At 42.6% G+C, this 26,741-nt stretch overlaps 1 protein-coding gene across 4 annotated transcripts; it reads right to left on the reverse strand.

Moving 5' to 3' along the window:
• Positions 1 to 427: 427 nt before the first annotated feature.
• On the reverse strand, positions 428 to 25,508 carry dot1l (DOT1-like histone H3K79 methyltransferase). Of its 4 annotated transcripts, none has more exons than XM_005478719.4 (29): positions 25,118 to 25,508; positions 18,672 to 18,715; positions 18,505 to 18,579; positions 18,171 to 18,234; positions 16,393 to 16,621; positions 16,060 to 16,154; positions 15,320 to 15,382; positions 15,137 to 15,192; positions 14,847 to 14,926; positions 14,062 to 14,130; positions 13,863 to 13,969; positions 13,187 to 13,228; positions 13,010 to 13,096; positions 12,682 to 12,901; positions 12,472 to 12,585; positions 11,130 to 11,221; positions 10,928 to 11,029; positions 10,396 to 10,533; positions 10,111 to 10,236; positions 9,442 to 9,881; positions 9,261 to 9,357; positions 9,006 to 9,155; positions 8,754 to 8,796; positions 7,715 to 8,328; positions 7,176 to 7,381; positions 6,885 to 6,958; positions 6,102 to 6,782; positions 4,735 to 5,530; positions 428 to 4,581 (listed from the first exon to the last, which is right to left on the reverse strand). In XM_005478719.4, the coding sequence occupies exons 1-28, from the start codon at positions 25,196 to 25,198 to the stop codon at positions 4,890 to 4,892; spliced, it is 4,830 nt and encodes a 1,609-aa protein (XP_005478776.1). In that variant the 5' UTR covers positions 25,199 to 25,508; the 3' UTR covers positions 428 to 4,581; positions 4,735 to 4,889. The 4 variants fall into 4 exon arrangements, with proteins under 4 accessions (XP_005478776.1, XP_019207253.1, XP_013130570.1 ...); XM_019351708.2 differs by having other exon boundaries at positions 12,682 to 12,904; XM_013275116.3 differs by lacking the exon at positions 4,735 to 5,530 and having other exon boundaries at positions 12,682 to 12,904.
• Positions 25,509 to 26,741: the final 1,233 nt, after the last annotated feature.

Here is a 26,741-nt window from a genome sequence, read left to right on the forward strand (position 1 = left end):
ACAGGAAGTGCAGTTTCAACCACATATCTGTTTTTCTACTCAATTAAGAAGTGCTGCTGTAATGAACTGAAGAAATCTGTCAGCACAACAGATACTGTGGACCAGCTGTAAAAAACAAACTGCTATAGTAGATTAAAAAAAAATTTCTTTAAGGGTTTATATATTTGTTGGTTACTTTGTCTTTTCATTAGGAAAAACTATCAAACTTGTGGAAGTTCACATTTTGCCGTCGAGTGGGCCAGATTGGAGTCTTTGCCGGGCCGACTTGGCATTACAAGGTAAATGCCGCCTACCTGTGAAGTCTACTAACTGAGGATTTAGGTAGCGGGGCTCCAAACATGGTTCAGGTATGAAGATATCAGCATGACACCCTCTTCCGTCACGGCAAACCAAATGGACTCAGACAAAGTTCACTCCAAACGTAAACTCAATATTATAAGAAACATTTTATTAATTATCATAAATCGCAGGGGAGAAAAAAAAACATTAATTCCATTTTTTCATTATAACATCTTAGGATAAAAGCACCAACATCAAACAGTAACAATGTTTCCATGAAAAACCGAGGGCGTTTTGGAAAGTAGGTTTGCCATTATTGCACCTCAAACCTGCCCTGGCTTCACCAATCAGAGAGCACTATACACATCCTGTAGGTCACGCGTGTCCTTGAATGTTACCCCCAATTCAAAGAGGGATTCAAACAAGACACCGAACCTCCTCCTTAGAGACGCAAATCTAGACAGAGGCATTTGTGAGATGAGGAAGATGCTGAAAGTCGTTGCCATTTCACAGCTTCTCGAGATCAGATCGCTCATAAAGCTCGGACTGATTGTCGGGGGTGGGGGTGTACGTGCCGGCAGGACTGTGTCTGAGGAGATCTGATGAGGGCAGCTGATACATTTTACCTTGAAATACACTGACTGAAGGGTGGCCCTGGTCCTGAGTTGGGTCGTAGAGGGACTTTGTCATGCCACCTGAAGGTAAATTAACGTAACATGCAGCAGATTAGGAAACTTGTTCTTTCAAGCAGTGTGGGGAGTTCCTGAGTTAAGACCTTTGGCAGGATTTCGAGTAAACAGCCTTGACTGCAAAGCTCTGAAAGATTATCTACGAATAATGTACCAGGATGCAGTATGATGCAGAACTGCACAGCTTTAAAGCCAAATCACACCCCAGAAATACTTTTAAAAACTATAAAACTGCCTAAAATCTGTATGTAATGAATGGAATACCTCCCACCTTCCTCAAAGTGCTCTGACAGGCACGTACACCCCCGCCTCCGCCCGCCGGTGTCCCTCCAGATTAAAGATTCAAAGGTTAGACTGGGCTGTGAGAAAAGCCACCAGGTGAGCTTGTGTGTAAGATTCTTAAACCATAAAACCCTGCAGCACAACAGGAGGAGAGTAGTATTCATCAATAGCTGCGATTTCCTTGTTTTAAGTGAAGGAGAGCACCGTGCTGTCTGACTAGTAGTATTAAAAACTGACAGAAATCTGAAGACACAATCAAAAGCATAACATGTAACTGCAATCGTATCAAACACCAAGAATAAGAAAATCAAAACGCCATCGACAATAATTACAAAATACCTCTCAGTGCTGGTAACAAATGGACTAGTCTAATTCTAAAATGACTTTTTCTCTTCACTTGCACACGAGTGCACGGGACAGGAGTTTTATTTTTCTATAAAGCTTTGATTATTACACTAATATTCCCTTAGATATGCGCTGGCAAGTGAAAAATTAAAAAAAAACCAAACAAAAACACACACGTACAAACTGAGCTTTAGTGTAATCCCACTATCAGAGGAAAAAAGGAAGCCTGTCTGATCTCACTCACACACACACACACTAAGACAAGTGTTTCACATCAGCTCACGCGGCGAGGTACGGCCTCGTCAGTAAGACGTCTACAGGCGGTGTGTGTAAAGAGGCTGACGCGCAGTTCTGTATGCACCGGTGAAGATTTTGATTGTAAGGTCTGAACTGCCCTCGCTTGGAAACAGAAGCACCATTTTTCCTGCAGAATCTGGGTTGGTAAAAAAATTAAACACCAAAAACAAACAAAAAAAACAACAATAAATCAAAGAAGTGAAAATACCTGAAACAAGTGATAACAGTTCTAGTACTGGAATCTGGTGGCGTTTGAGCCGCCGCACCTTTGTGTAATAAACACACAGCCTCTGAGTTTGTGGCTGCGGGGGATGTGTGTGTGTGTGTGTGTGTGTGTTTTCAGGTGCTGATGTGCAGCCATGTTAAGGTCCTCTGGTGGCAATGCTTTGCTCTGCTCAGCTTCAAGCCTCCTGTTACAGGGTGAATTTAAGGGTCACAATGCCAGCACCAAAACACCCCTTTCACATATATATGTATATATATTTATATACTTATATATATTTATATAGACTGTATATAGTTACTTATTTTATATACCTTTCTGTTTATGATGGAGATGTACAATTAAAGAAAACTTATGTACAAAAACAGTGTGTCTTGTTCACCAACAGCGGGCCGATGTATGTTTAAAACATTAACAGGGGCCCCCGTGGCCGTCGCTCGGGCCCCGAGCCGGCTGCACGAGAGCACTTTCATCCAAAGGTGGCGTCTACAGTTGTACACGATGCATTCAAAGAACGAGACAATAGCATATTAAATATGAGAAAGGAAATGCCAAAAAACGGCTTTACAAATGTCCCTGTGTACAGCACCAAGTACTTGACTTGTTTTTGATGTTTTCATTACAGAATAAATAAGATCAGGCATAGTCCAAACTTAGCACCATTGTTTTCAGACTGTGAGTCAAGTACACACACACTAATGCATTCTACAATGTCAACACAATTCAGGATTTAAAAAAAAAAAAAAAAAAAAAAAAGGCAAATGGAAAGACCGACAGCATAAATATAATCATCTAAATTATCCACAACTATACAGTCAGAGAATGAATCACATTCACAGTACAAACATTGTTTACAAAAACAAATTACACCGTTTTTTAAAAAGCAAACAAAGAGGTGTGAAACAAGTCCAGTAGTTTGTTGTGGTTATGGTCAACTATGTTTTCCCAGTGTGTGAGGATTTGCATGCATGACTGTGTGTGTGTATGTGTGTTTAAACTAAACGCAGTAAATTTTCACATATCAGTCCACTTTCATTTAAACCTGCATTTCCTAACAGCACGGATAAATATGAATGCATGGATCTCTGCTGTTATGCTTAGCTTACAAAGAGGAATATTTCTGCTGCCGTTTGTGTGACTTCACAAACCGACGGGAAAGAAACGGTTAATAAATACACGCAAACTCACTGAACTCTGTTGTTCTTGGACATGTGGATTCAGCTGTTCGCTGAACCTTAACAGAGCAGCCACAGTGACGGGTGGCTGAAGAGCACCATTTCATTTTTTTTAAAACAGATGTTAATGTACAAGACGCTGCATTGCATTATTGGCACCCACAGGCATGTTATTAATTTAACTTATCATCAAAATAAAGCCAAAATCAACATCTGCAGATGTTTTCCTCATTCCTCTCATCCTTTGAGAGATTTGTCTGATTATCGCTAACATTAAATATCTGACATTAGCAGAAAAACAGAAACAACTTAACTTTAAGGAAATATTTAATATTTTTTGAGACAGGAGTCAGAGCAAGCCAAACAGACACAATCTAATTTATTATTTGGCTTTGAATTAAGCACCAACAACTCATTGCAGTTTGTCACAAATTTAAATATGAAAACACAGTAAATACAGTAAATCACGAACATGGCAGGGGTGCCAACTAACACAAGCAAGGGCTTGTACATCTTCTGCTACGTGAGCTTAATATCCAGTGCGAAGTTAGACCAAAAAAGTTCCTCATTTTGTTACGCAACCAAATATATTGCAACAAATACAGAATTTCACCGAGGGAGGAAATAACGCATGCACGCAAAAGCAAAGGTGCTTGACGTCTGAGCAGAGTTCAATGAACTGGCTGTGTGTGTGTGTCTGAGTGTGTGTGTGCGTGACTCATGAAGTGAAACTTTGGGGGGGAAGTAGACCCTGGTTTATCCTGTCGTTAAATGATAATTCTTTTTTTTTTTTTTCCTGATTTTGCTGAATCCCAGTTGCTATAATTGGCACCAGAACAAAGAAACTACATATGAACAGATTAGATAGCACCTTAAATTCAAACACGATATTTAAGTTCACTCAGAGCTGGACAACAGCCAGACTGTAAAACACTACTCCACACACAAACATGACCAGTACCTATGAATTCTGCTCAGGGTGACCATAGTGGTGGTTAGTGTGTGTGTGTGTGTGTGTGTGTGTGAGTGTGTGTGTGTGTGTGTGTGTGTGTGAGTGTGTGAGTGTGTGAGTGTGTGTGTGTGTGTGTGTGTGTGTGTGTGTGTGTGTGTGTGTGTGTGAGTGAGTGAGTGTGTGTGTGTGTGAGAGACAAAGATCCCAGTACAGAAGCCGGTCTTGGAGGCGATTGGGTAGTGCAGAGTTTGAAGCACCAGTGAATGAGGAGAGTGCCTTGGTCCACACCTGGACATTTGCATAGTTTATTTAAATGTTGAGGTAGTTTTCATCAATTACCTGAAACATTCAAAGACAGACGAGGACATCATGAGTGATTCTAAGGCTTCCAGAAATAACACAGCAAAAACACAGACAGCTGATTGAGGATCTAAACCCTAACAAGTTCAAAATCAAAGTCTTTACTTTTAATCTAACACCTACTTCTCTTACCTTGTTCAATCAGACAAACAGCTTGCAGAAGCACATGGAAAACAGGCATCCTGTCTCTCTCACTCCCTACCAGCCTCTCTCGCTCACCCTCTATCCACCCTCAGATTGTTCTCCGCCCTTCCCCTCTCCTCTCCCCTTCCCCTCAGCCCCAAACCCTATCTAGGTCGGGAGCTGGGGAGCTGGGAGGTGGTGTAGGTACCATGCATGCTCTGAGTCCTCCACATGCTCCCAGCACCACCAGAACTGCTGGTCGGTGGCGGAGGGGGCAGACGGGGGGAGTAGTGCACTGCAAATGGACGAGAGGAGGAGGCAGAGGAGGCTGAGAGAGAGGAAGAGGAGAGGGATGCAGCAGCAGAGACACAAGCAGCAGAGGTAGAGGATGAGATGGAGAGGGATGATTGTGCTCTCTGGTGGTGGAGAGAGGAGAGGGATAGACGCGAGGAGAGGAGGGAGTCTGATCGAGAAGATGCTGGGGAGTCAGAGTGCGTGGATGTCGACAAGGAGGGGACGCTATGCAAGGGTGGAGGAGGGGGCAGGGAGAGCGTGGGAGGAGAGGGGCTATGCAGGACCGACTGCGTGCGGCTGTGCTGGGCCTGGGATAACGAGAGGGGCATAGGCGAGGACACGGGCGCCAGGCGCGTGGAGGCTGGCTGAGGAGTGGTGTGTTGCTGGGTTTGGGAGGAGGTAGAGGAAGAGGAGGAGGAGAGACTGAGCAGAGAGTTGAGGCCTCCTGAGGTGGGGAGCGTTGCCCCAAACTGATGGGAGGACACTGAGGGAACCACGTGGTGAAATATACCTGCAAATCATACAGCAGAAATGGAGGGAGGAGGAGGAGGAGGGCGAGAGAGTGGAGACAAGAGAGAGCAGTGGCAAAAAGAGCAGGGGTGGGGGACAGAGAGAGAAGCAAGGGCTGAGCCAGGTTGTGCAAAGCGCCAAGCAAGTCTGAGACAAGCACACAGAAAGCAAACAGAGTCAGTCCACTGGAAATGTAACGGAGCCAATTCAGCGCAGCCAGTGTAACGCTGCAGGAAGTGAAATGACTCTGATGCACTAACACACCCGGGGAAAACGCACACGCAACAACGTGACCTGCATGAAATCAAACGGTCACTCGCGCTTTGTTATTAATGATTTCAATGAAAGTTTTGTGAAAAATGTCACATTTTCCGAGGGTGTCTCCACCTGCATTACCTAAGCAGCCAGTCCACGTCAAAGCAGGGCAGCACAGCGAGTCAGTCGAGAACACTTACCTGGCTCTTTCTCTTGCGCGATTCGATATCAAGATGACCCCAAATACACAACTAAGCCCTCCCTCCAACTACTCGCTAATCCCTAGACAACACTGGCTCTTAATCAGTGGTGCTCACCTCCAGCTGCTCCCCCTGCCAACCCAGCACTGGAGAAGCTTCCTAGGGCAGAGTGTCCGTTGACAAGCCGAGGGGTCCCAGTCACCGTGGATCCGCCGGTCTGGGCCCCAAACAAAGATTGCAAGACTGAGGTCCCTCCAAGTGGGAACTGGGCCCCCAGGTACTGCCCCACAGATGACCCAGTGCTTGAGGAAACAGCTACAGGACTGCCTCCCACTTTCCCACTAAGAATCCCCCCTCCGCTGCTGGCGGCAGCAGAAATGAAGAGGTTCTGACTGGCCAGATTGCCGCTGTTCTTCAGCTCCCAGTCACGGGACGCTTTCTGCTTCTGGAGGGTCTGGCGCTGGTCTGAACTGCTTCCTCCTTGAGCACCACCAGCACTGCTGCTTCCACCCCTGGTACTTGCCTCCTGACTGAGGAAAGGGTTTGGATTGCTGTAGCTGGACTCTCCATCGCTCCCTTTCCTCACCTGCTGCTGTTTGTGGTCAGAATCTGAGTCTGTGCCCCGACCCGAACCCCCGATGCCAAACGGAGAGCCCCCCTGTCTCAGGTCAGAGTTGGGTTGTTTGGGATCAGAAATGGGTGAAAAGGTAGATTTCCATTTGCTGGTAGAGGACAAAGATGACGATGAGGAGGCTTCACTGCCGGTGCTGTTACCACTGCTGCTTCCCGATTTTCTGCCTAGTGGAGGAGAAAGGAAACAAACAAACACACACAGCTCTCATCATCTAGCAGAAAGGCCGAGGATGATGATGATCATTTCCTAATGTATTCATTTTCTACCTCGTTCACCATCTCCTAGTCTACCAGGTCCATCTCTGCTCTCCAACGATATAGTGGCTATTTTTCTTTCAATTCTGCAAAAACAATAAACAAAAATCAAAATCAAAATAAGCAGCAACAATATTATAAATATATAACATTTGCAACAGAGCTGACTGAGTCATATTTATAATGGTACAACTTGTGATTAAATAAAAGCACAAACAGGAAATGCTGAATCACACGGTTATTCAGCAAGGACACTTAAGTGACTTCCGATCGATGAACAGGCCATCATAAGATTCATATTACCGAGAACTGGAGCTGTCAACAGGATATCCCGAGTCCTCATCGTCAGAGCTGGGTGCTGTGGAATATCGACCTGTGCCGTTCATCTCCAGGGGGCGCTCTCTCTTCAAGATGGGAGGTTGGTCTAGGTCAGGCCCAACGGGGCTGCGGCTTGATTGCTCTGGAGAGGAGATGGCAGAGATCTCCAGAGGTTGGTTGATGTTGTTCACCTGTTGGCGAAAATAATCACAGTTTACAGTGACGCTGGCGACATCTGTGAAAAACAAAACAGAGGGATGATTACGCTGGAGCAGCAGAAGGTTGTCTTTACGATGGCTAAAAAGAGGATGTGGCTTTGTTATTATGTTATTATTACATTTGTTGTACAGTTTCAAGATCATGCCGCAAAGTGTGCCTGCATTGAACTTTTAAGATTAATGAATTAGCAGTGTGCAGGAACCTTTGAAACTGCTTATAATATTGAGTACATACTTAATATAGTACAATACTCATAATGTAACTTCACAGAATCTCATATATGCTCTTTCGTCTCTAGTGCTCACCATGGAGTTGATATTGAGTGGCGATCCTGAGGAGTGGTTGCTGGAGCTGAGCCCAGGGAATGATCTTCTCTTTGGGGATCCACTGGCCATAACAGGCCCCGGGTTGCCACGTTTCCGTCTCCCCCGCTTGCGTCCCTCTTGAGAGCCGAGGCTGTGAGAGGAGTGCGATGACGACGTATGTGTGGGTGTGTGAGCGTGCTGCGTGCTGGGCGATTGGTGGTGGTGGTTTCCATGGTTACTGTGGTATCCCTGCTTGGCCGGGTTGCCGGTGTGGTGGTGGAGGCGAGATCCTCCGGCCGCGCTGCCCCCACTGCCTGACGAAGAGGAAGACGAGGATGAAGAAGAAGAGGAGGAGAAAAAGATCCTCCTTCGCAGTTCACTTTCCTGGGCTTCTGCGTCCGATTCACCTCCTTGGCCCTCCGGTCCATCTTCTGGAACAATCCTCGGGGGTCCGTCGGCATACTGGAGCACCCCCCCAGTGCTGAGAGGGGGGCTCTGGATCGGACCGCCTCGGCCCATTGTTAAAGTGTTGCTGTGTGGAGGAGGTGAAGAAGTGCCATTGTGGTCCTCGGGGTGCAGACCTCCATTCATCATGCTGGAGATGGATGAATATCCTAACAAAGACCAAACAGTTCATGAAGCTTCACAGGAAGATCAGACTAATATAAAACAGCCTCAATGCACATATTTAACCTTAAATAAGCAGCAGTAAGTTTTTGCCCAGAGGAATTTTTAGCAGCACCCCAAGGAATATACTCACCCATTTTTAAAGCTGTAATAAAATAAAACCAGCTTTTTTTCTTTGCAAGGAGTTTATTTTGGTAATTATGCTTTATTTGTGAAGTGGACAAAAATAATTGGAAAATGCATATTATTCCATGAGATCAGCAAACACAGAATCATTCCCTTTACTGTATGTGGTGACCATGCTTACGCTGTGCGTAGTCAGAGGCTTACTTACTTATTCCAGGCAAAACCCTGACTATAGTAGAAACACTAAAAGTCACAAGTGAAAAATATGTGAAGAGTCCATCCTTACCATTGGTCTGACCGATCTGTGACACAGGACTCGGAGTACTTCTCTGAAATCATGAATGCAGAGAATTAATCATTATGAAATCTGAAGGTATATAGATTTATTTTGAACTTTAGACAATTACATTAATTAATTGACTAGATAAAAGCCTAACCTACACATCTTAATCTTTAAACATAATATTTTTATCGTGCAGCGGGGCTTCACGAGAGAGGTGCATCAGTGATGTACTATAGGAAAAGTCAGCAGACTCACCAGTCTCTCAGCACGACTGGGTAGCACCACACTGGCCAGTGGGATGCTAACTGGTAATTTACTTGGGTGAACAGTGCTCAGTGGGATACTAATAGGAAGGCTTGTAATGCTGTTGTCTCCCTGAACAGATGGACTCCTCTCTTTAACGCCCTGTGTCACAGCACAAATGGGAAAATTACAGCAGTGAAAGACTCAAGAAGGTGTGCCTGCAAATAAATCGCAGTGAAAATGACACAGGAAAAGACGAAAATTCACCCTCTCTGAGCTTTTGAGGTTATTCTGAGCATCACATCCGTTGGGAGAGGGGCAGTTCTGTTTGGCTCCAAGTGGAGAGTTAACACCACCCAGATCCCTAAAAAGAAAAATGATGCTTTAGGATTCAATCTGCATACAGCAGAAATAAAAATGTTCATACATGTTTGTAGTAGGAACAAACCTATGTGCTGTCAGCCCTGGACCTCTTAAGTGAGCAGAGGCAGTAGGATCCTGGTTAAGGTGCCTACGCAAGGCAATCTTGGCGGGGGAGAAGCGTGTGTAGTCAGGAAGAGCATGAGAGAAGCTTTGCTGCCTCTGACGAGCATCAGGGGTGGCAGCCACTAATTCATGGTCCGGGGATATGGGCAGGTACCGAGAAAGAAGCTCACCCTTGGAGTTAACCCGGTCAAAACAAGGTGAGCTGGTGCCGTTGATAGTAAGCTCTGAGCTAACACCGTTAAGAACCGGGGCTGAGGACAGGCCAAGCTTAGAGGAGTCCACGTCAGTGGAAGCGCGGGACTCCAGGTTTTTTCTATACGGGGAACTTTCGCCAGGGCTGTAGGATTTCAGCTGAAGTAGCTCCTGCTGCCTTTGACTTTTCTCCAGCTCCACAATGCTTATCTACAAACAGACACCAGGGGGAACTATTACACAGGTAAACAGGCTATACCGATGTTAAAATATTGGAAAATGTTTGTCACAATAGCTCATGCACTCTTCCTGAAAACCAAAGAGCAGTGAGGTGGATTAAAGGGTGGCGAGATGGTAGAGGTAGAGGGGCGCGCATCAGAAAAGAGAGACCAAAACACCTGGATATAGATCCAACAATCTGAAGATGTCAGCTGTGTACCTGCAACTCCAAGCAGTGTCTCTGCTTCTCGGAGATCTGTTTGCGCAGGGCCTGCTTCTCTTTCAACAAACTCTCCAGACACAAAGAGCCCCAGTCCAGCTTCAACTCCTCACATCGAGACTTCAGCTGAAAAATAACAAGTTACTGTTACTCACTCTCTCTCTCCCATAATGCCGCCAGCCTGTTCGTCCAGCATTGCGCAAAAGTTAAACAGCAGGTACGATGACAGGTGAGAACAGCGGAAGACAATGCTGTAATTAAGGGCTGGGGGATCTGAAGCCTCACCAGCAGCAAGCTGTGGTCTCTCAGCAAAGCCATATCTCTCTCAAGCTGCTTGGTTTGCTCCTTCAGCTGAAGGTTATGGGCTGATATCTCCTTCTGGGCCTGAAGGAGGTCCTCCACAGTCAGGGCTTTTACTCCCAGCTGTTCAACACACACAAAAAACCCCACATATTTTTATCAGCTGCTTTACTAGCGTGATGCCTAAAAGAACTGCATCTAAGTGAGTCTTTGCAGACCTCTACTGGCTGAAGAGCGTTCCCTGCTGCAGTAATGTCAAAGTGCATTTTATATTCTAGTGTTCATATACAGTCACACCTGATGCAGTTGTGCATCCACCCTGTTTCTTTTGACCATTTTTATCCTCAGGTGGGACAGAGACGGCATGAGTTTTAAGCCCGTCTACAATTCCCATCCGTTTGATAATCTGCAATTTTTGAATATACATGCTATAAAATGTTGACTGAAGCATTTTCTGTAGATTTCTACTAACAAGTGTTACTGCATCAGGTGGGAGCAACATAGCATCACTTCTTACCTCATCCAGTTTAGTCTGAAAGAGACCTTTGATTTTCTCCTTGTGAGACTGACAGACCAAATGGAGCTGCTCCGCCTGCCCTGATAGGTCCCTGTGTTTTTGCTAGAGTGAGTGAAAAGGAGATATAATAATATAAATGTATATACAGAATTTAGCGAGGTGAAGATAACCTCACTATGCAGTCTGTTGAGACAATAATTACCTTCTCTTGGTCTAAAAGTTGTTGCAGGTTGGAGCGGTACTGAGGAGTCTTCATGTAGGCCATAAACTGGAGGTACTGAATTTTGATATTGTCTGTAAAAGATCAAAGTTGGAGACAGAGAGAGACGGAGAGTTTAACAAATATGTTTGCTGTTGATTGGAGAACTGGAGTATCTCAGTATATTTCTTATTGTTTTGTTTGCCTCTTCATGTTTTGGCCTCATTCTATAACGTGTGCCTAGAAATATTCTGACCCTGTGCACAAAAAAAGTGCACATGCAGAAATGACTGCTGGAAATAATGGAACATGCACATCAGCTAATTTTCTTCTTGTCACAGTTTCAAATGTGGATGAGGCTCAACATGTTTATTCGTTTGTTTATTTTTGTAAACACGGCTCATATCAGTCTCTGGTGTTAGCTGGTCACGTAAAAGAACAACAAAGATGCAATAAATGCTGACGTGCACGTGAAGTTGAGGATGTGGAGAAAGACCACCAACGCTTTTATTTTTTATTTTTAGTGTTCGTGGTGAAATGGCTGCCACTTATTTCTGATTACTGCTCTTTTGTCAGGGACCACAGACAAAAACAGAGAGAAACAGGCCAGGTACCAGACTTAGAGAAAAGCTAATTTTCATTTGCACATTTACAACACAAGTATAATAATATCAAAGACCATTCATGCAAATCCTAAAGACTCCAATTTTTCAAGGTATTAAATGAAAAAGGAGAACTGTGCAAAAGCAGAGCTTCTTTAGGAGCCCTCCACTCATCCTCAGTGGTGACCTTAAAGCTAAGTTCTTACAAAGTTCTTACAAAACCTTTCCCAGTTGGATGTTCAGTATCGTGAACTATTTTGACAAGATTACCATTTGAGTACAAAATCTGGTTCTCAAAAATAAATATTCTGTACTTCCAAAACACCTCTGTATGTAGGTGTGTGCGGAGGCGGAGTCACAGCTATGAGTGGATGGCTCACGATGTGAATGTATTCACTGAAAAAGAACCCATCCAAAACTTCAGCACAACGAGAATCATCCTAACCAGCAGGCAACACACTGTTCAGAGGAGCAGCACAAAAGTCAGATCAAGTTCTTTTTTATTAAGTCTTTAGTTCACAACCACAAACAGAAGTGGCATTAAAAAGCGTTAGGCTTTGTTAAATTTCCTTATTGATCAATCACACCACACTTCCCAGAACATCTGTCCACACTGACATATAAAAACTGTTGCTTTCAATCAGTAACCTGCATTTCATATAATCATGTGTATATCTGGTATGGTGCATGTGGTTTTTTCAGCATCACAGTTAAAACATCAATCATTGTCTTCATTAACTTACCTAGCAGTTTTTCCAAACCAGGGGGAGTTGGGCTCAGCAGCAGTTGACTAGGGGTATAGTGCTGGACCTTGGGAGGTAGCTGGTAGAAGGGACTCTGAGGTGGTCGGTATGCATCTGTACGCACAGTAATATTATCATTAGTAACATCAGTGAAAGTCCTGTTTAGGAAATAATACCGACAGCATATTGTATGTGTGTTAGCGCTCTGACCCTGAGGGGGTGCTGCAGAAAGGGTCTTGGCATGCAGCAAATCCAATGCACTCTGATTCTTCTTATTTTTCTTCTCAGCAGCTGGGGTAGCTTTCTTGGGTCGACCACGTTTCTTATTGTTCAGCTTGCGACCTTTGGCCAGGAGTCGCGTTCTTCTCGGTTTAGCGGAGGGCTTGACCACAGTCACCAAGCTAGGACGCTCCTCTTCACCACAGGAGTCCTGCTTTATTACACAAAGAGATAAAGGTCACATAGAGAACACAGAGACCTGTCTCACAACGCTCACCAGCTCGTCATGGTTTACAGAAATTAATTCTCATTCTTGTACCTTGTTTGGTTCCTTGGGTTTTGTGGGCGTGGTACTATTGCTTTTACTGTCCTTCTGCTGACGTCTTCTAGCTGCCTCTTGCTCCTCCTAACAGAAGATGAATCAATTTACTAGTCTGATCCAAATAACGTAGTAAATACAGGGACTGTCAACACACTGAAGAAGAAGAGGACTCACCCTGAGTTTAGGATTTTTGAGACTAGCAAAGTAGTTTTCAAGCTGGAAGATGAGAAAAGGAAAATGTGGGTATTAGATTAAGAGTCCTTATCTGCACGTTTGTAACAACACTTAAAGAATCAGGTGTATGCTCGTTTCACAGTTCTGACTGAAAAAAGCAAACGCACTACATGATTAAATTTCGTACAATCGGTACATAAAATGCGTTTTGTGTCATTGCCAAGTAAAGCTTCATAAAGAGTGAGACGGAGAGGGCAAACGGCATCAGGTGGTGACAAGAAACACATCTGCATAATGAGACTGTCACAAGCATTTTCCAGGCAGCCTGCCAGTTTTCTCACTGGGATTTCAACAGGTAACCAGGGATTACTTTCACCAGTTACTGGAATGACACATATGTCACGGTAATCTAATAAGCACATGTCTGCCTGTGAAACCTCAGATTGCTTACTCTCAGGATACACTACTCATTAAGATGATACCAGCTGTTATTATGGCAGCTTATCTCTTGAGTTTAGGTTACGATTAGTCTCTAATGGATAATTTATTTGTGTTGCTTTAGTAGTCAATTATTTTTTTATTGGGCTGTCGAGATCCCCTCTGTTAGGATTTCACGTGTGGGCGCCTGGGATCGCTTCCTCTCATTACAGAGACAAAGAAAAGCATGGGTGCTTACTATGGTGCGGTCTATGGTATGCAGGTAGTAGGAAACTGGCTTTCCAGTCCAGGAAACAGAGCCTCTGAGTGGAGAAAGCTCCACCACACGCATAATTGTGCCAATATCTGCAGGACAGAAGGGACGAATATCACACGTAAGTCTAATTGAGCCTTAAATATTATTTATTGATTTTTTTTTAAATAAATTGGGTGCTTACCACTCAAGTTTCGACTGTTGATTCTGAAGTTTAAAGGTGCAAAGGGTTTGGAGGATACAATTTTCCCTCCTGGGGAAATAGAAAAACACAAATTCACATAAATTCTTTACATGTCTTGTACACACCACAGCTTTTTCAGCTTTTTCATGGTAATTTACACAATCACTTTAACTATCTATGGATGGATCTCATGAGCCATTTTTAGCTTAATTAACAATGAGAACAGTTGAAGAATTAATCACTACCAACACTACAAAAACATGATGCTTTATATAAACAAAATACTACAAGCACCTGCTTTCAAACTGTTTTTCTATCTTTGATTATTTTCTCCAGTTTTCAATAAAGCATCTCAATTTAGTTTTGCTGGGAAATTTGAAAATACCAATTAACAGAGAGCAGACTGTGGAGATTAAAGAAAAAGTGGAGACATCTCCCCAAATGATTTTTAAAATAATGCTCTGATCCAAACAAGACATACAAAAAGTGGTTGGTCTGAACATAATCCAGAAATTGTGTGTCTTTGACTTTGAAGTTGAAATATTGATGAATTTGTGTTCTATAGAGTCATCAATGTGCCTAACAGACTGTCAGTGCAACATAATTTATGCTCAATTTTTCTGATAATTCTGATCAGAATTACAGTAATGATGTATATATTTTCCAATTTAAGAGCCTTGTGTATGTCTGTGTGTTTTTTAACTGAAAGATAAAATAACGCAGATGTTTTCAAGTACAAACAAGTAATGAGTTAGTAGTGTAATCATTAGCTGAAAAGTACTAACCTTCCTTCATGTTAGCAAAGCGCTCCTTCAGCTGGTGATCTACCTCTGGACCAAAGGCAAAGTTATTCACAAAAATAATACTGGAAAACAGACAAGAGGAAATACTTCACAGTTCAATTCACAGTAAAAATGGTTTCCTCAGGATGTATTGAATGACAAAAACAGTTAAGGAGGCGATTTTCTGATTAGATTTTGATTAGATTCAGAATCTAAATGGCCTTATTTGCAGAAACACATAAATGGAGATTTTGTCTTTCAGGCTGTCACTGTGATCAGGCTTTGTACACCACCTTGTGTTGGCGATTCTTTCTTTCCACTCTTCAGACAGAAAATCACCTCTTTCCAGCTGAAACAAATAGTACGGTTATGGAAAAAGTCCTGAACACCTGTGAATCTACAGAGCACCTGAATTTGTTTCTTCTGAACGTGTGCGCAATGAAAGTGCAACTTGTGTCACACAAGAACCTACTTACTGTGTACTCCCCGTGTTTCTTCCCATACCATTTCATCCATTTTTTAAACTCTTTATCCATGGTCTGAAACAAAGAACAGAAACAATAAGTCAAAATGATGATAATGCGAGAGCTGCGGAGGCATCTCTAGAAAGAGAGGAAGTAAACAAATAGCCCCCAGTTAAAGTTTGGATACTGGGTTCGAAGAAACGCCCTTTCAGTTACCAGAATGACTCGAGCATGAGTTTTACACTTACAATTAAAACTAAGATTTTGAGTTGAATTTCCGCCCAGTCAGGAGACATTAATTCAAAGCAGGGATGTCTATCTGAGGCTTAGGCACTACTCACCAGTCTGTTACCTGCTCTATACTCAAACCGGCACTGATTGCAGTCAGACACTACAGTCACATTATGATAGAGCTGCTGGAAGTTTGAAGACCGTTTAAGGTTCAATCCAGCTGCGTCAGACATTTACAATCTTAATTGAACTCAGTTTAGTGCTTTACTGCAAGTGTGGAACAGGTTTATGCAACTTGTTTGGTGCAGCACTACAGGGCAAACAAATGCTAACAAAGAAACCAGTTTGAAGGCTGATCAGAAGAGGAAATAAACAGCAGGTGCTCTTTCTGCTAGACTACACTCTAGTTTAGAGCTGTCTATAGTAATCGGTGGCTTTTCACTAAAACAAATCTAAACGCAGTGATTTTCAATCCCGTGCTGCTGGGTCTGTATATCTGTTACGTGAGATAATAGAGTTACCTCTGCATAGGTAGCTGGAATGTCGGCTTTCTCTACACCGTAGTAGTGTTTACAGTTGGTTGCTGCTGCAACCTGCAGCACCACCTGCCCCACTCCTGCAAATATGAAACAATTTCTTCAAAAATACATAAACACACCAAAGCTGCCAGACTTGCTATTTATGCTGGAGTTCTGAATCTTCCAATTTCAGACATTTTCATAGTTCTTAATTAGCATTATTATCCAAGTAACCCCAAACACACTTTACTGGAGTACTTTTAAGAAACAAAGACAAACTGTAGGTGCTTCTACTAAGCGGTTAGTATAGAATGAAATGTATAACAGCAAACTAACCACTGCCAAGGTCAACAAAGGTATCTTCTTCCATCATTTCCATTTCATCGATAATCTGGGCCACCAGGTCGAAAGAGGTCTCTCCATACACCTCGGGGGAGAAGGGTTCATAGTTGTTGAGCTTCTCTGGGTCGGTCACTGAGTGGTTGTACACCTGCTGTAAGATATGTCTCAGCAGCCCGTTGGAAGGACGCTTGTTTAGCTTCATGGGCTGGGTGGTCCCTTTCCACTGTAAAACAGGATTTGCATCAATTACATAGCGCCCCCAGAGAGTGCACTCCATCCCACTTTATACCTTTCAGGAGTTTTCAGACTCATTTTAAAAAGGTATCATATTCAATTATTTTTCACAATAAACCTGCACAAACGATAATAAAGTAAATACAGGCTTTTTGAGTGGTTTGTACAACTGTTAAAAATAACAGGCTAAAATATCCAGTTTCCATAAATATGTGTAGCATTCACTTAATACTTTGGCAAAAAAATAAGAGCCTCAATTCTTTTGGGAAAGATCCCACAAGGTTGGCAAACCTGTCTTTTAGATGTTTCTCCATTTTTATGGTACAGTTATTTGAGCTTAATCCCGGTGGATGGCAAGTATCAGTGAACATTTTATGTTTCCTATTTGTTTTATGGAGTTCGGGTCCATAATTACTGAAAAGCAAAGGATGCACATCCACCATTTTTTAATTGAATAATAAATTTGATAAATTGCTTCTCTGCATTTTGACACTGACATAAAAAATACATTATTGAAAAATATGTTCAGCTGCCTTTCTAAGGGGTTACTAGTCCCATGGATGGGATCCAGCTTGGCTGACTTTGACCACAAGCGCTGAGAATAAACCTTGTTTTACTCAATGAGAAGCTCCTCCTCACAGGTGGTTTCAACTGCCGAAAAACAGCTACCATAGCCAATGTCAGTCCAAGACAGTGGCGTTGGAGTACGACGGGGGAAGAGACTAGTTGGAGAGGCAGCAAAATGATTTCAAGGGCTGCCAGAAAGGCACCCTGGTCTGCATGTTGGCAGGCAAAGATAAGACAGGAAAGGCCCGGGCTAGTTAATTAGCAGAGACTACACTAAAAAAAAATTTAAAAAATGAACTTTTTCCAAATTATAAACTGTGCTAGATCTGTGCCTTGAAACAATCCTGATTCACAGATAGACATACAGTTCTCTCAACATCAAGGCACAGTTTTTACTCTAATATTCATCAGCAGCTGTAAGACCTTACACAGACACATATCATATTTATGTCCAGCTGATTTGATTAGCCTTGTGTTAGCCTTAAGATGGGCTTGTGAGGGTATACCCTCTGACTTCTACCTTTCAACAGCTGGAATACGCTCCAGCTCTCGAGGAATAAGCGGTTAAGGAAATGTACTGTTGTATGGACTGATGATTTAATTGGTGCTGGGTAGACTCCAGACAATCTTAAGAAGTTCCTAAGTGATCTCTGACAAAAGTAGCATGCACCAGAAATCAATAGCAAAAGGTCTGAATACCTGTGTAAGTGGAATATTTCTTTAATTACTGGAGTGGAACGTAGATAAGACAGCACACTAAAGAGTTCTTACCAAAATCCAATAATTGAAGGAAAAAGATAGACCACCTTAGAGAACACTGGCTCTGATATCCTACTACAAATACTCAAAACCAGAATAAACAGTTAGGGAAAATGATTCACAAAGGGCACAGATTCAAAAGAACCAGGTTTGTGACTAATGCGTTGCCTTCACCTACAAAACAGCAAGGAACTTTTCACATATAGACTCACCAGCTGGTGAATGCTGTCAATGGCCCTGTTGTATTTGTCACAAAGCCTCTGCATGCTCTCAAAGCTGGGAGAGAGAGACAACACATTAAATATTATCTCTATAACAATAATTAATTTAAGTAATAACAGCACATTTCTGAGTGAAATAATAGAGCTCACATGGGTTAAATCTAACTACCATTACCTCATTTGTTATCGTGGCTGGGTGAAATTAATCAAGCCTTTAAATCTGACTCATAAACTCTGACTTATTATCAGTGCGGGGTGAAATCCATCTAACCTTCTGTCTGACTCACAGACTTTGATTTTACAGATACTGATGACATTATTTTACCTCTTGGTGTCATAGTCAATGAGTACGTAATTTTCCATTGCCAGTTTGAGGTCTGGGATTTCCTCACACACCCACCTATTAAATAAACAAACATAAAATCACTACTAAATCAGGTCTTTGACAGTCATGTGCATGTAGGAGTATCACAGGACGGAAATGTCGCTTACCGAATGGTCTCGATGATTTCATGAGCAGCATCATGGTGTTTATCCTTAAGAGGGAGGGAGGGAGGAAGAAAATATTACAAAAACCACACCGAGAATAAAACATTTCACTCAGCAGCACCACAAATTACAGCTTTTAGATGTCCTTAAACTCCAAACACGACCACTCAAAACCAGTCCAAACAAAACCTCAACATTGCTGATGCCATGATAGTTTTAAAAGACTGATGTTTAAGAGGGGTGTATCTAATAAACTGGCAGCTGAAAATAAAATACCCTAAACTGTCTTCACATCTGACCTTAAAATACCACAGCTCAGTAAATCATAGGTCAAAACACTAAGATGATCTCATCAACTGGCAATTATGAGAGGGAATAACTCCCTTTTAGCAGAAAAACATTGTCAGAATCAGGCTCAGGTAGGGACAAACACCTACAGCGACCAGAGGGAGTGTGAGGGGAAAGAGGAGACAAATATTTAAATGGTAAATGGACTGATTTTTATATGGGGCCTTTCTACTGTCCGGGAATACTCAAATACTAAAATACTACTCAAATAATACTCTATACATACACCCATTCACACAAGTACTGTCATCTATGCTGTTAAGTGCTTACTACCAGTCACTCATTCATACCCCGACGCATGCATCAGAGAGGAACTTGGGGTTAATATCTTGCCCAAGGATATTTAGGGGGAGCCAGGGATCAAACCACCAACCTTCCGATCAGTAGAAGACTTGATCTACCTTCCTGAGCTACAGCCATTTACCACACTGAGTATTGTCGTAGTGATCATAAAAAGAAGGAGGAAGTTCCGCAGATGGTTCAAGGTCACCTGATTTAAGCTACATTAAACATTTTATGATGTAGCTTAAATCAGGCCTAATTTCAGAAGCACAGAGTCTCTGTCTCCTGAACCCAAAATGTCAGCTGGTTCCACAGTAGAAGGACATGATAGGATGAAAAGTGGTGCTACATGTAGGCAAATTGCTGACTGGCTGAAAAGCAGGCCTGAACAGGAAAAAAAAAGGGAATGGACTGGTACTCATATAGTGCTTTTGTACTGTGCACTTTTTACTACAAAGCTCATTCACCCATTCCCACACACATTCATACAACATCTAATCACACTGATCGAAGCACTGGGTAAACACACGACGTCAGTATCTTGCACAAGGATGCTTCAACATGCAGCCAGAGATTGAACCATGAACCATCTCGCTGACAGATGACCTGTCCTACCTCCTGAGCCACTACCACCACCACTCAGTTTTCTATTGTTTGGGAGATTCTGAATGTGCATTAGGAGGATTATGTGAATGCCATCGCAGAGAAACAGGAGGATTGCTTCATCACAGTAGCTAACCGCAGGGAAAAACTCCTGGTATGTTTATGGGGAAATAATCAGTTTAACAGAGTGCCTGCTGAGCCAGTATTGTACCGAGCATGCATTTTGTGTTAGCATAAACAACATGTGTGTAAATATATGTTAAGTCTGGCAATGTGCGTATGCAATGCTGATTAGCCATGTGCACATGCTGCTTATGTTAATTAGCCACGAGGAACTATTCCGGTTATTAATGCATGTTAGTCTGGAGAACGGTGTAATGTTTAATGTTCAGAGTTTCCTTTAACCAAATCATGATCCCTTGTGCAACCCTGCAGTAAATGCATTTATAGTCCCTAAACATATTTTATGCCTCATGAGTCTTGTGCTGCATTTTGCTGCATTAGCTCTGCAACGGATTGTGTAACGGACCCTTGAAAGGTCGGATTACCTGCTGAGCGACAGTGCCTGTTAAAACAGCATTTGCAAATCCAGCAGGAATTTTAATGAAACCGTTTTCCATTAAAAAAAGACATCGAGTGGAGGGAAAGTAAATATGACATGCACACTTATATGTGTGAAGGTAAGATATAAAACTGCTGGATGGGAGTTTTGATCATTATAAATATAATTAAAGAGAAATAACAACAAAGAAGAAGAGAATGAGATACTTTTGATTGCTCTCTTGCTCACTTTCCTGAGGGGGTCGCCACAGCAGATGGATCTGCATGTTTGATTTGTTGAGATTTTACGCCAGATGCCCTTCCTGATGGAACCCCTGCGTTTGAGATCATCATTAAGAGTACAGCAGCTTGTGACCCCTTAAGGCTGGGTTTGTGTCTCCTCCCAGAACTGAACCAGGGATATTTCACATGTAAGACAAATATCCTAAACATTACACCACAGAGCCACAAAAAGACCTTATAAAGAAATTATTTGAATCTTAATACCCAGTTAACGTCTGTTTAAAATAAATTAGTATATGTATCTGTCTTAATGTACTGTTCTAAAATGAGTTTTTATGAATTTCAATAACATCTGTTTGAGAAAAGTTTTCTATGTTAATGCAGATTATATGTGTCTATCTGAATGTATATAGGAACTTCAAAAAGAATAGCTGATGCTAATGGGAACCCTAATGAAACCAGAGAGGCTGAAGCTATGCTCACGCTACATCCCGTGTCTCTGAAAATCACCCTAAGTTAGTCAGAAGCAAACATGAATAAGATAAAATCTATTGTATTTCACACATGCAGGGAAATTATAATCAGTAATTTTAGCAGGAGTGCCTGAGCAGCTCTCTGCGAGTAACAGGACTCAAGTTGCATCCAGCACACAGGCTGCCTAAGCCTGTTGCCTGAGCTGACCCACTGACCCACTTTCCGTCTCCTGCTTTGCCAAAGAGAGCCTCTGCTGGAGAGAAAGAAAAGAAAGAAAGTAGAAAGGAAAAAAAAAGAAATCTGAAGGTGAAAGAGGACAAAGGCAGGGAAAGTGAAAGCGAGAAGCAAAAAAAGAACTGCGAAAGGAAAGGGGGGCCTGAGAGAGGAGGAGCGCCTGCTATTTGTCAGCTGTTTGAGGCCTGGCACAGCAGCATGAGCTAACGGCTCTCAGCTCTCAGCCCACAGCCCGAAGCTTCCAGCTTCCCGCTCAATACTACCCGCCAATACTACGCAAACTTCCGCCAAAACTAAATCATGCATGCGCACACTCTGAAAGAACCATGGCTAGACAGGAGATCTGTTAGCGGAACACGGCAGTTAACTACATTGTGGAGCTAACTGTTAATGATAATGAGCTACAAATCTTCCTAAAACACACATGAGCAAAGCGCTGCGTAGCTCTTAATATGGAAGCTATACAGGGTATGAAGTGAGCGAATCAGATGCAGCGGGGGGAGGTCACCTGCTCACACAAAGACGGCACACAGCAACAGCAACACCAGTACAGAGCTGCTGCTAAAAATAAACGCCGTCTGAAAGCTAGAGTCAGACAAAAAGAACAGAGGACCCTCCTCTCCTCCCCACTGTGGGTTCAACCGACGCACGTACTACTCCTCCTCTCCACGCTACCTCTCCTCACAGACGCACCGTGGGTGTAGGGGTTTTACCCCAAACACTGCTCAACTATCTACACCTCAGCACCCAAAGAGAACAAATGACCAAAGTCAGGCTTTGTATTGAAATTTGAATACATTTTATTTATCAAATGGCAAAAAAAAAAGTAGTAAGATGAAAGAGCCTTTTTGTCTTAGCTATATCGAGACTAATTGTGCTTATTTATACCTCCATTTATGCACATAAGAATTATGCTCAGTCACCACTGATTTTGTAACAAAGAAGATCAAACAGACATATGAGTCAGATGTCAGTATCAGCATATACTGCCTAAGAGCAAAAGAGATTATAGCTACAAATTTCTATGACCAATCTTTATCTGTTGTGTCACATCAATTTTGTGCTGGCTAAATACTCAGATGGTGTGGCAAAGAGCTGAAAAGCTTTAAAACAGCTTGGTCATTTTTTAAATGACATTTGTTTTGTTTTCCCAACACAAAAGGGCCAATGAATAAAAGCTACTTTAGTCTGCTCCCTTATTCACAAGGGGTTGCCACAGCAGGTAGCTCCACATGTTTGATTTAGCAGTTGGTTTTTTTTACGCCGGACACCCTTCCTGGCACAATTCTAAAGGCATCTGTATCCTCCGAGAATCAAACTGGCGATCTTTCACTTATTAGGCAAATGTCTAAACCACTGCAAAAAGGGCGATGAATTAGAAATAAAATAAAATAAAAACCGGTGCCAGTACTGCTCACGAGTATAGACCGCATAACAGTTGGACATAGCCACCTCGATCTCATCCACTGGTTTGTGAAGTCCTGTTATGAAGCCTCCAGCTGAGCTTTTTCACCATCGCCATCTTGGTGTTTTGAAGCCAGATGTTACAAGCAAGAGGTGGATATGACTGATCCTTGATATGCTCATAGCTTATCATGGCCCTTTCTGACTCTAAATCAATTTTTAGAAATTAGGCTCAAAATTAATCAGTTGAAACTAGACACTGAGGCCATCAGTTTTATCAGGACAGCGTGTACCGAGCTCTCAGACCAAGGGAGAAGGAACCCATTTCTTCCAATCTTTTCTGGTATTTTTGCAACCAGAGTTAGCCCCCTGGTATTACAAAGAACACAGGTTTAAGGCACTCTAGCGTCACATTTTAGACAAGGCAGGCATGTCCATCTTTGATAACATCTGTGGATATCAGCCAAACTCTTAATAATGACATCAGTGGTGATACAGAATTAAACAATCCACGCATTCCTACTGATCATACACCAAAAGTACTTAAAACACCAGCGTGTCTCTTAAAAGTGTTGTGTGGGGCTGCCTAGTACCAATACCTAGAACCAGATGGATAAAGAGCTGCACCACACCAGAGGTGCTCTTCATATGGAAGCATTTACAGATGCGCAGATGTGGGGATTTAGTGAGCAAACAGCAGATGAAAGACTAAACAAAAGAGATCACAGAACATCATCTTTGCATTTTTTCTATGGGCTTGGTTCACTAAAAGCACAACTTACACATGAAAAGCCTGTAACAGCAGCCATGTTGTGTCTATCATACACAGATAGCAATGTGCTCGTGCTCTGTGGGTGTGATAAGCAATCCTAATGTGGTGCAATGTAGGAGTGAAGAGTAAATGGAGTGGGATCTGCTGTTACCACCAAGAAGTTCAACAAAGGGAAAACACAATGAGTTTTAAACGTGACTGGGAACACATACTGGTATGTGAATTCTAATAACACAGCATTGCTGAACAGGGGCAGGCTCATATCTTCCTCCCTGCAGACTTGACCATATGGACAAGAGAGGAAGGGAGAGGAGAGGGGAAGTGTTTCCCCCTTTGAAAACAGGAGGAGAGCACCGCATGAATGGGCTCCATATCGCACAACTCCACATGCATCAGCTGTTTCTAATTCAACACATGACAGTATAAATAGCTCACGCAGCCCAATGATGTATTAAATTCCTGACATGTTTGTCCTCCTGTTTATCTTTGCAGACCATAACATAAGGAAATGGGAGGAAGGGAGGGAGGAACTGTGAGTGTTATCAGAGTCTGGCATAGTGCAAAAAGGGAGGGTCAGCTCTGTCAGGCAAAGCAGGGAGGGAGTGCCTGATTGCATCGACAAGCAACTCTGACTCAACAGAGACTGAAACGGGTGATGGGACAAACACACTATGATGGAAGTGAAATAACCAGACTGACAGACACAGTGCAGCGTGGGGGTGGGGGAAAGCGCCACAAAGAGACCCCACACACGCATTCTCAGAAACTCGGCTATCTTCTCACCGCAATTACTATAAATGAGAAAGATAGTTCAAACTAACTACACACCACTGAAAAGGACCACAGAAGTTACAACCGCTTCCCCTTCCGCTTATACTGAATGAGTCAACTGCAGGCACTGACGTGCTGACAGCTACATGGAAATAAAATTAAGAGAAGAGAGAGACGTGTTTCTACCAGGCATGATTGCTATCACTGCACAGAGCAGGCTGACTGATGGGGGGCGGGGGTGTCCACCTCATGTACAGAGTTAACCCGAGCAAACACAAGTCAGCTGCTCTCGCTCCTAAAACTATGCTGAGATAACACACATACACACACAGAAGGCACTCTAGGAATGCCAACACTGCTATTCAGATGTGTACAGACAGATATGGTGTTGTCTATGTGAGCAGTGAAAAAATGTTCGGCCATAAAATAAGTTGGGGACAGACTAACAAAAGGGTGGTCCAATTTCAAAACAACCGATCAGTGGCTGTCACTGTTAGTTTTACTAGCTACGGTCAAATGTGCCGTATGATCTAAGCGACCACAATATGACAAGGAAAGAACGAATGGAAATAATCCAGGTGTGCCATCAGCCATGGCAGAAGGCTGATACAGCACGTCTGTCACCATCCCAACCAGTATGACCCGATTCTCCGGACGAGCGTGCCACGGCTCCTTCTGCTAGCCAGAGTTAGCGCACAGCTAACGCGGCTAACAAAGACTAAAACAAAAGGCAAAGCTTAAAAGCTACAAGAATTAAGTTTTAAAGTTTAACACTTACGTATACTGGTAACGGCCACGGATAGCCAGCGGGTTCTGCTCCAACCGGCGATTTGAGCTTGAGCTCCAGCTTTTCTCCCATCCTACACTTCACGGCGGCTTGGCTGTGGTGGATAGCTAGCTAGTAACTGCTCTCTGTTAGCCAGCTGGTCGGTTAGCGAGCGACTTACAACGAGAACATTTTGTAAGAAAAAACGTTCAAACGCGTAAAATTAAAAAAGACGTCGACGCTGGTTACGTGGCAGATACACTCACGATGCGTTCAAGTGTATAACTGGATATGACTCGCTGTTCTATTTTAAATAAAATGCCTTTTTTATGTCCACTGGCAATAACACCGATTCCGTATCGCCGCCATCTTGCCCGGCATGAATACATATGGCAAGGGGCCACTGGCAGCGGAGGGGACGCAGACGTCACTGAGCCAGCTCACGAGCAAACCACCCCTTCCCAAGCTGCGTGAGAACACCGATAACATCACGACCTTTTTCCATATTAACGCAGGAATATTTACGCAGAGCTGACAGATACATGATAAATGATAACAGTTCGTTTTAATCTAAGCGCTAAAAACACATTCGACTCTGATTCTCAACATAATACACTTTTATTTAGCCATAAGTTATAAATATAAATTATAGCTTTAAGTAAATTAAATATGACGCAAATAACAATGTAACGAGTACTAATAAACACATTCTGTTTTACACAACATAATTAAGGACACGTTTTTATGAACTAGGTGTTGTTATAGAAAGTTTATTATATATAAAGTATAAAACATTGAAAATTAGACCTAAATATTATTTTACCAGCCTTTAATTCAATTCAGTTTTATTTATACAGCGCCAAATCACAACAACGGTCGCCTCAAGGCGCTTTATATTATAAGGTAGCTCCTACAATAACATAGACAGAGAAAAACCCAACAGTCACGTGACCCCGTATGAGCAAGCACTCTGGCGACAGTGGGAAGGAAAAACTGCCTTTTAACCGTAAGAAACCTCCGACAGAACCAGGCTCAGCGACTTGTTTTACTTCATAAAAACAAGTCTTAATTTAAACAATATTTTCCATCTCCTGAGCTGTAATTAGAAGAGTTTAATCAAATTCTGCAAAAATATTCAGTTTTTTGTTTCTGACCTGATAAACTTGGACACAGAATCACAGTCTAAGATTACAATATACAGGAGTGATTGTTAGTAAAAGTGGGTTTCTGCATACCTGTGTAGATATTTCTTCACACATCAGAAGTCATTTACAATGAATGATTTGATCAAAACTATCTGTGAAAAAAATGTTACTGATAAACTTCAACAATAAAAGCAAATTTGACATTAAAATCAAGAACTTTTCTGACTGACCCCAAACTTTTGATCAGTAGTGTGTATGTATGTATGTAACTGTGTCTGATCAGGATTTTGTCACCAGTTTATGACAAAGAGTGAATTTTTTAAAGTGTATTTGTTAAGAAATATTGAGTTGAACTATTCCAACGCTAAAGGTAAACTCTCCCTAACAAGTCCACTTTATTGTGTGTTGATGAATTTTCTCTTGCTAGTGGCTCATGGTTGCTTAAAGCCTATGTCTGCACTCGACCACAGAGGCAGAGCATCATTCATCCT

This window comes from Oreochromis niloticus, linkage group LG23, assembly GCF_001858045.2.
Source record: "Oreochromis niloticus isolate F11D_XX linkage group LG23, O_niloticus_UMD_NMBU, whole genome shotgun sequence".
NCBI classification, from domain to species: Eukaryota; Metazoa; Chordata; class Actinopteri; order Cichliformes; family Cichlidae; genus Oreochromis; species Oreochromis niloticus.

Coding starts and splice junctions, on each gene's coding strand:
- dot1l (XM_019351708.2), bottom strand. CDS start 25,198: ATGGGAGAAAAGCTGGAGCTCAAGCTCAAATCGCCGGTTGGAGCAGAA. Junction 10,534..10,927: donor TTCAGACTAAACTGGATGAG/GTAAGAAGTGAT, acceptor TGTGTTGAACAG/CTGGGAGTAAAAGCCCTGAC. Junction 9,358..9,441: donor CCAGGGCTGACAGCACATAG/GTTTGTTCCTAC, acceptor TTTTCTTTTTAG/GGATCTGGGTGGTGTTAACT.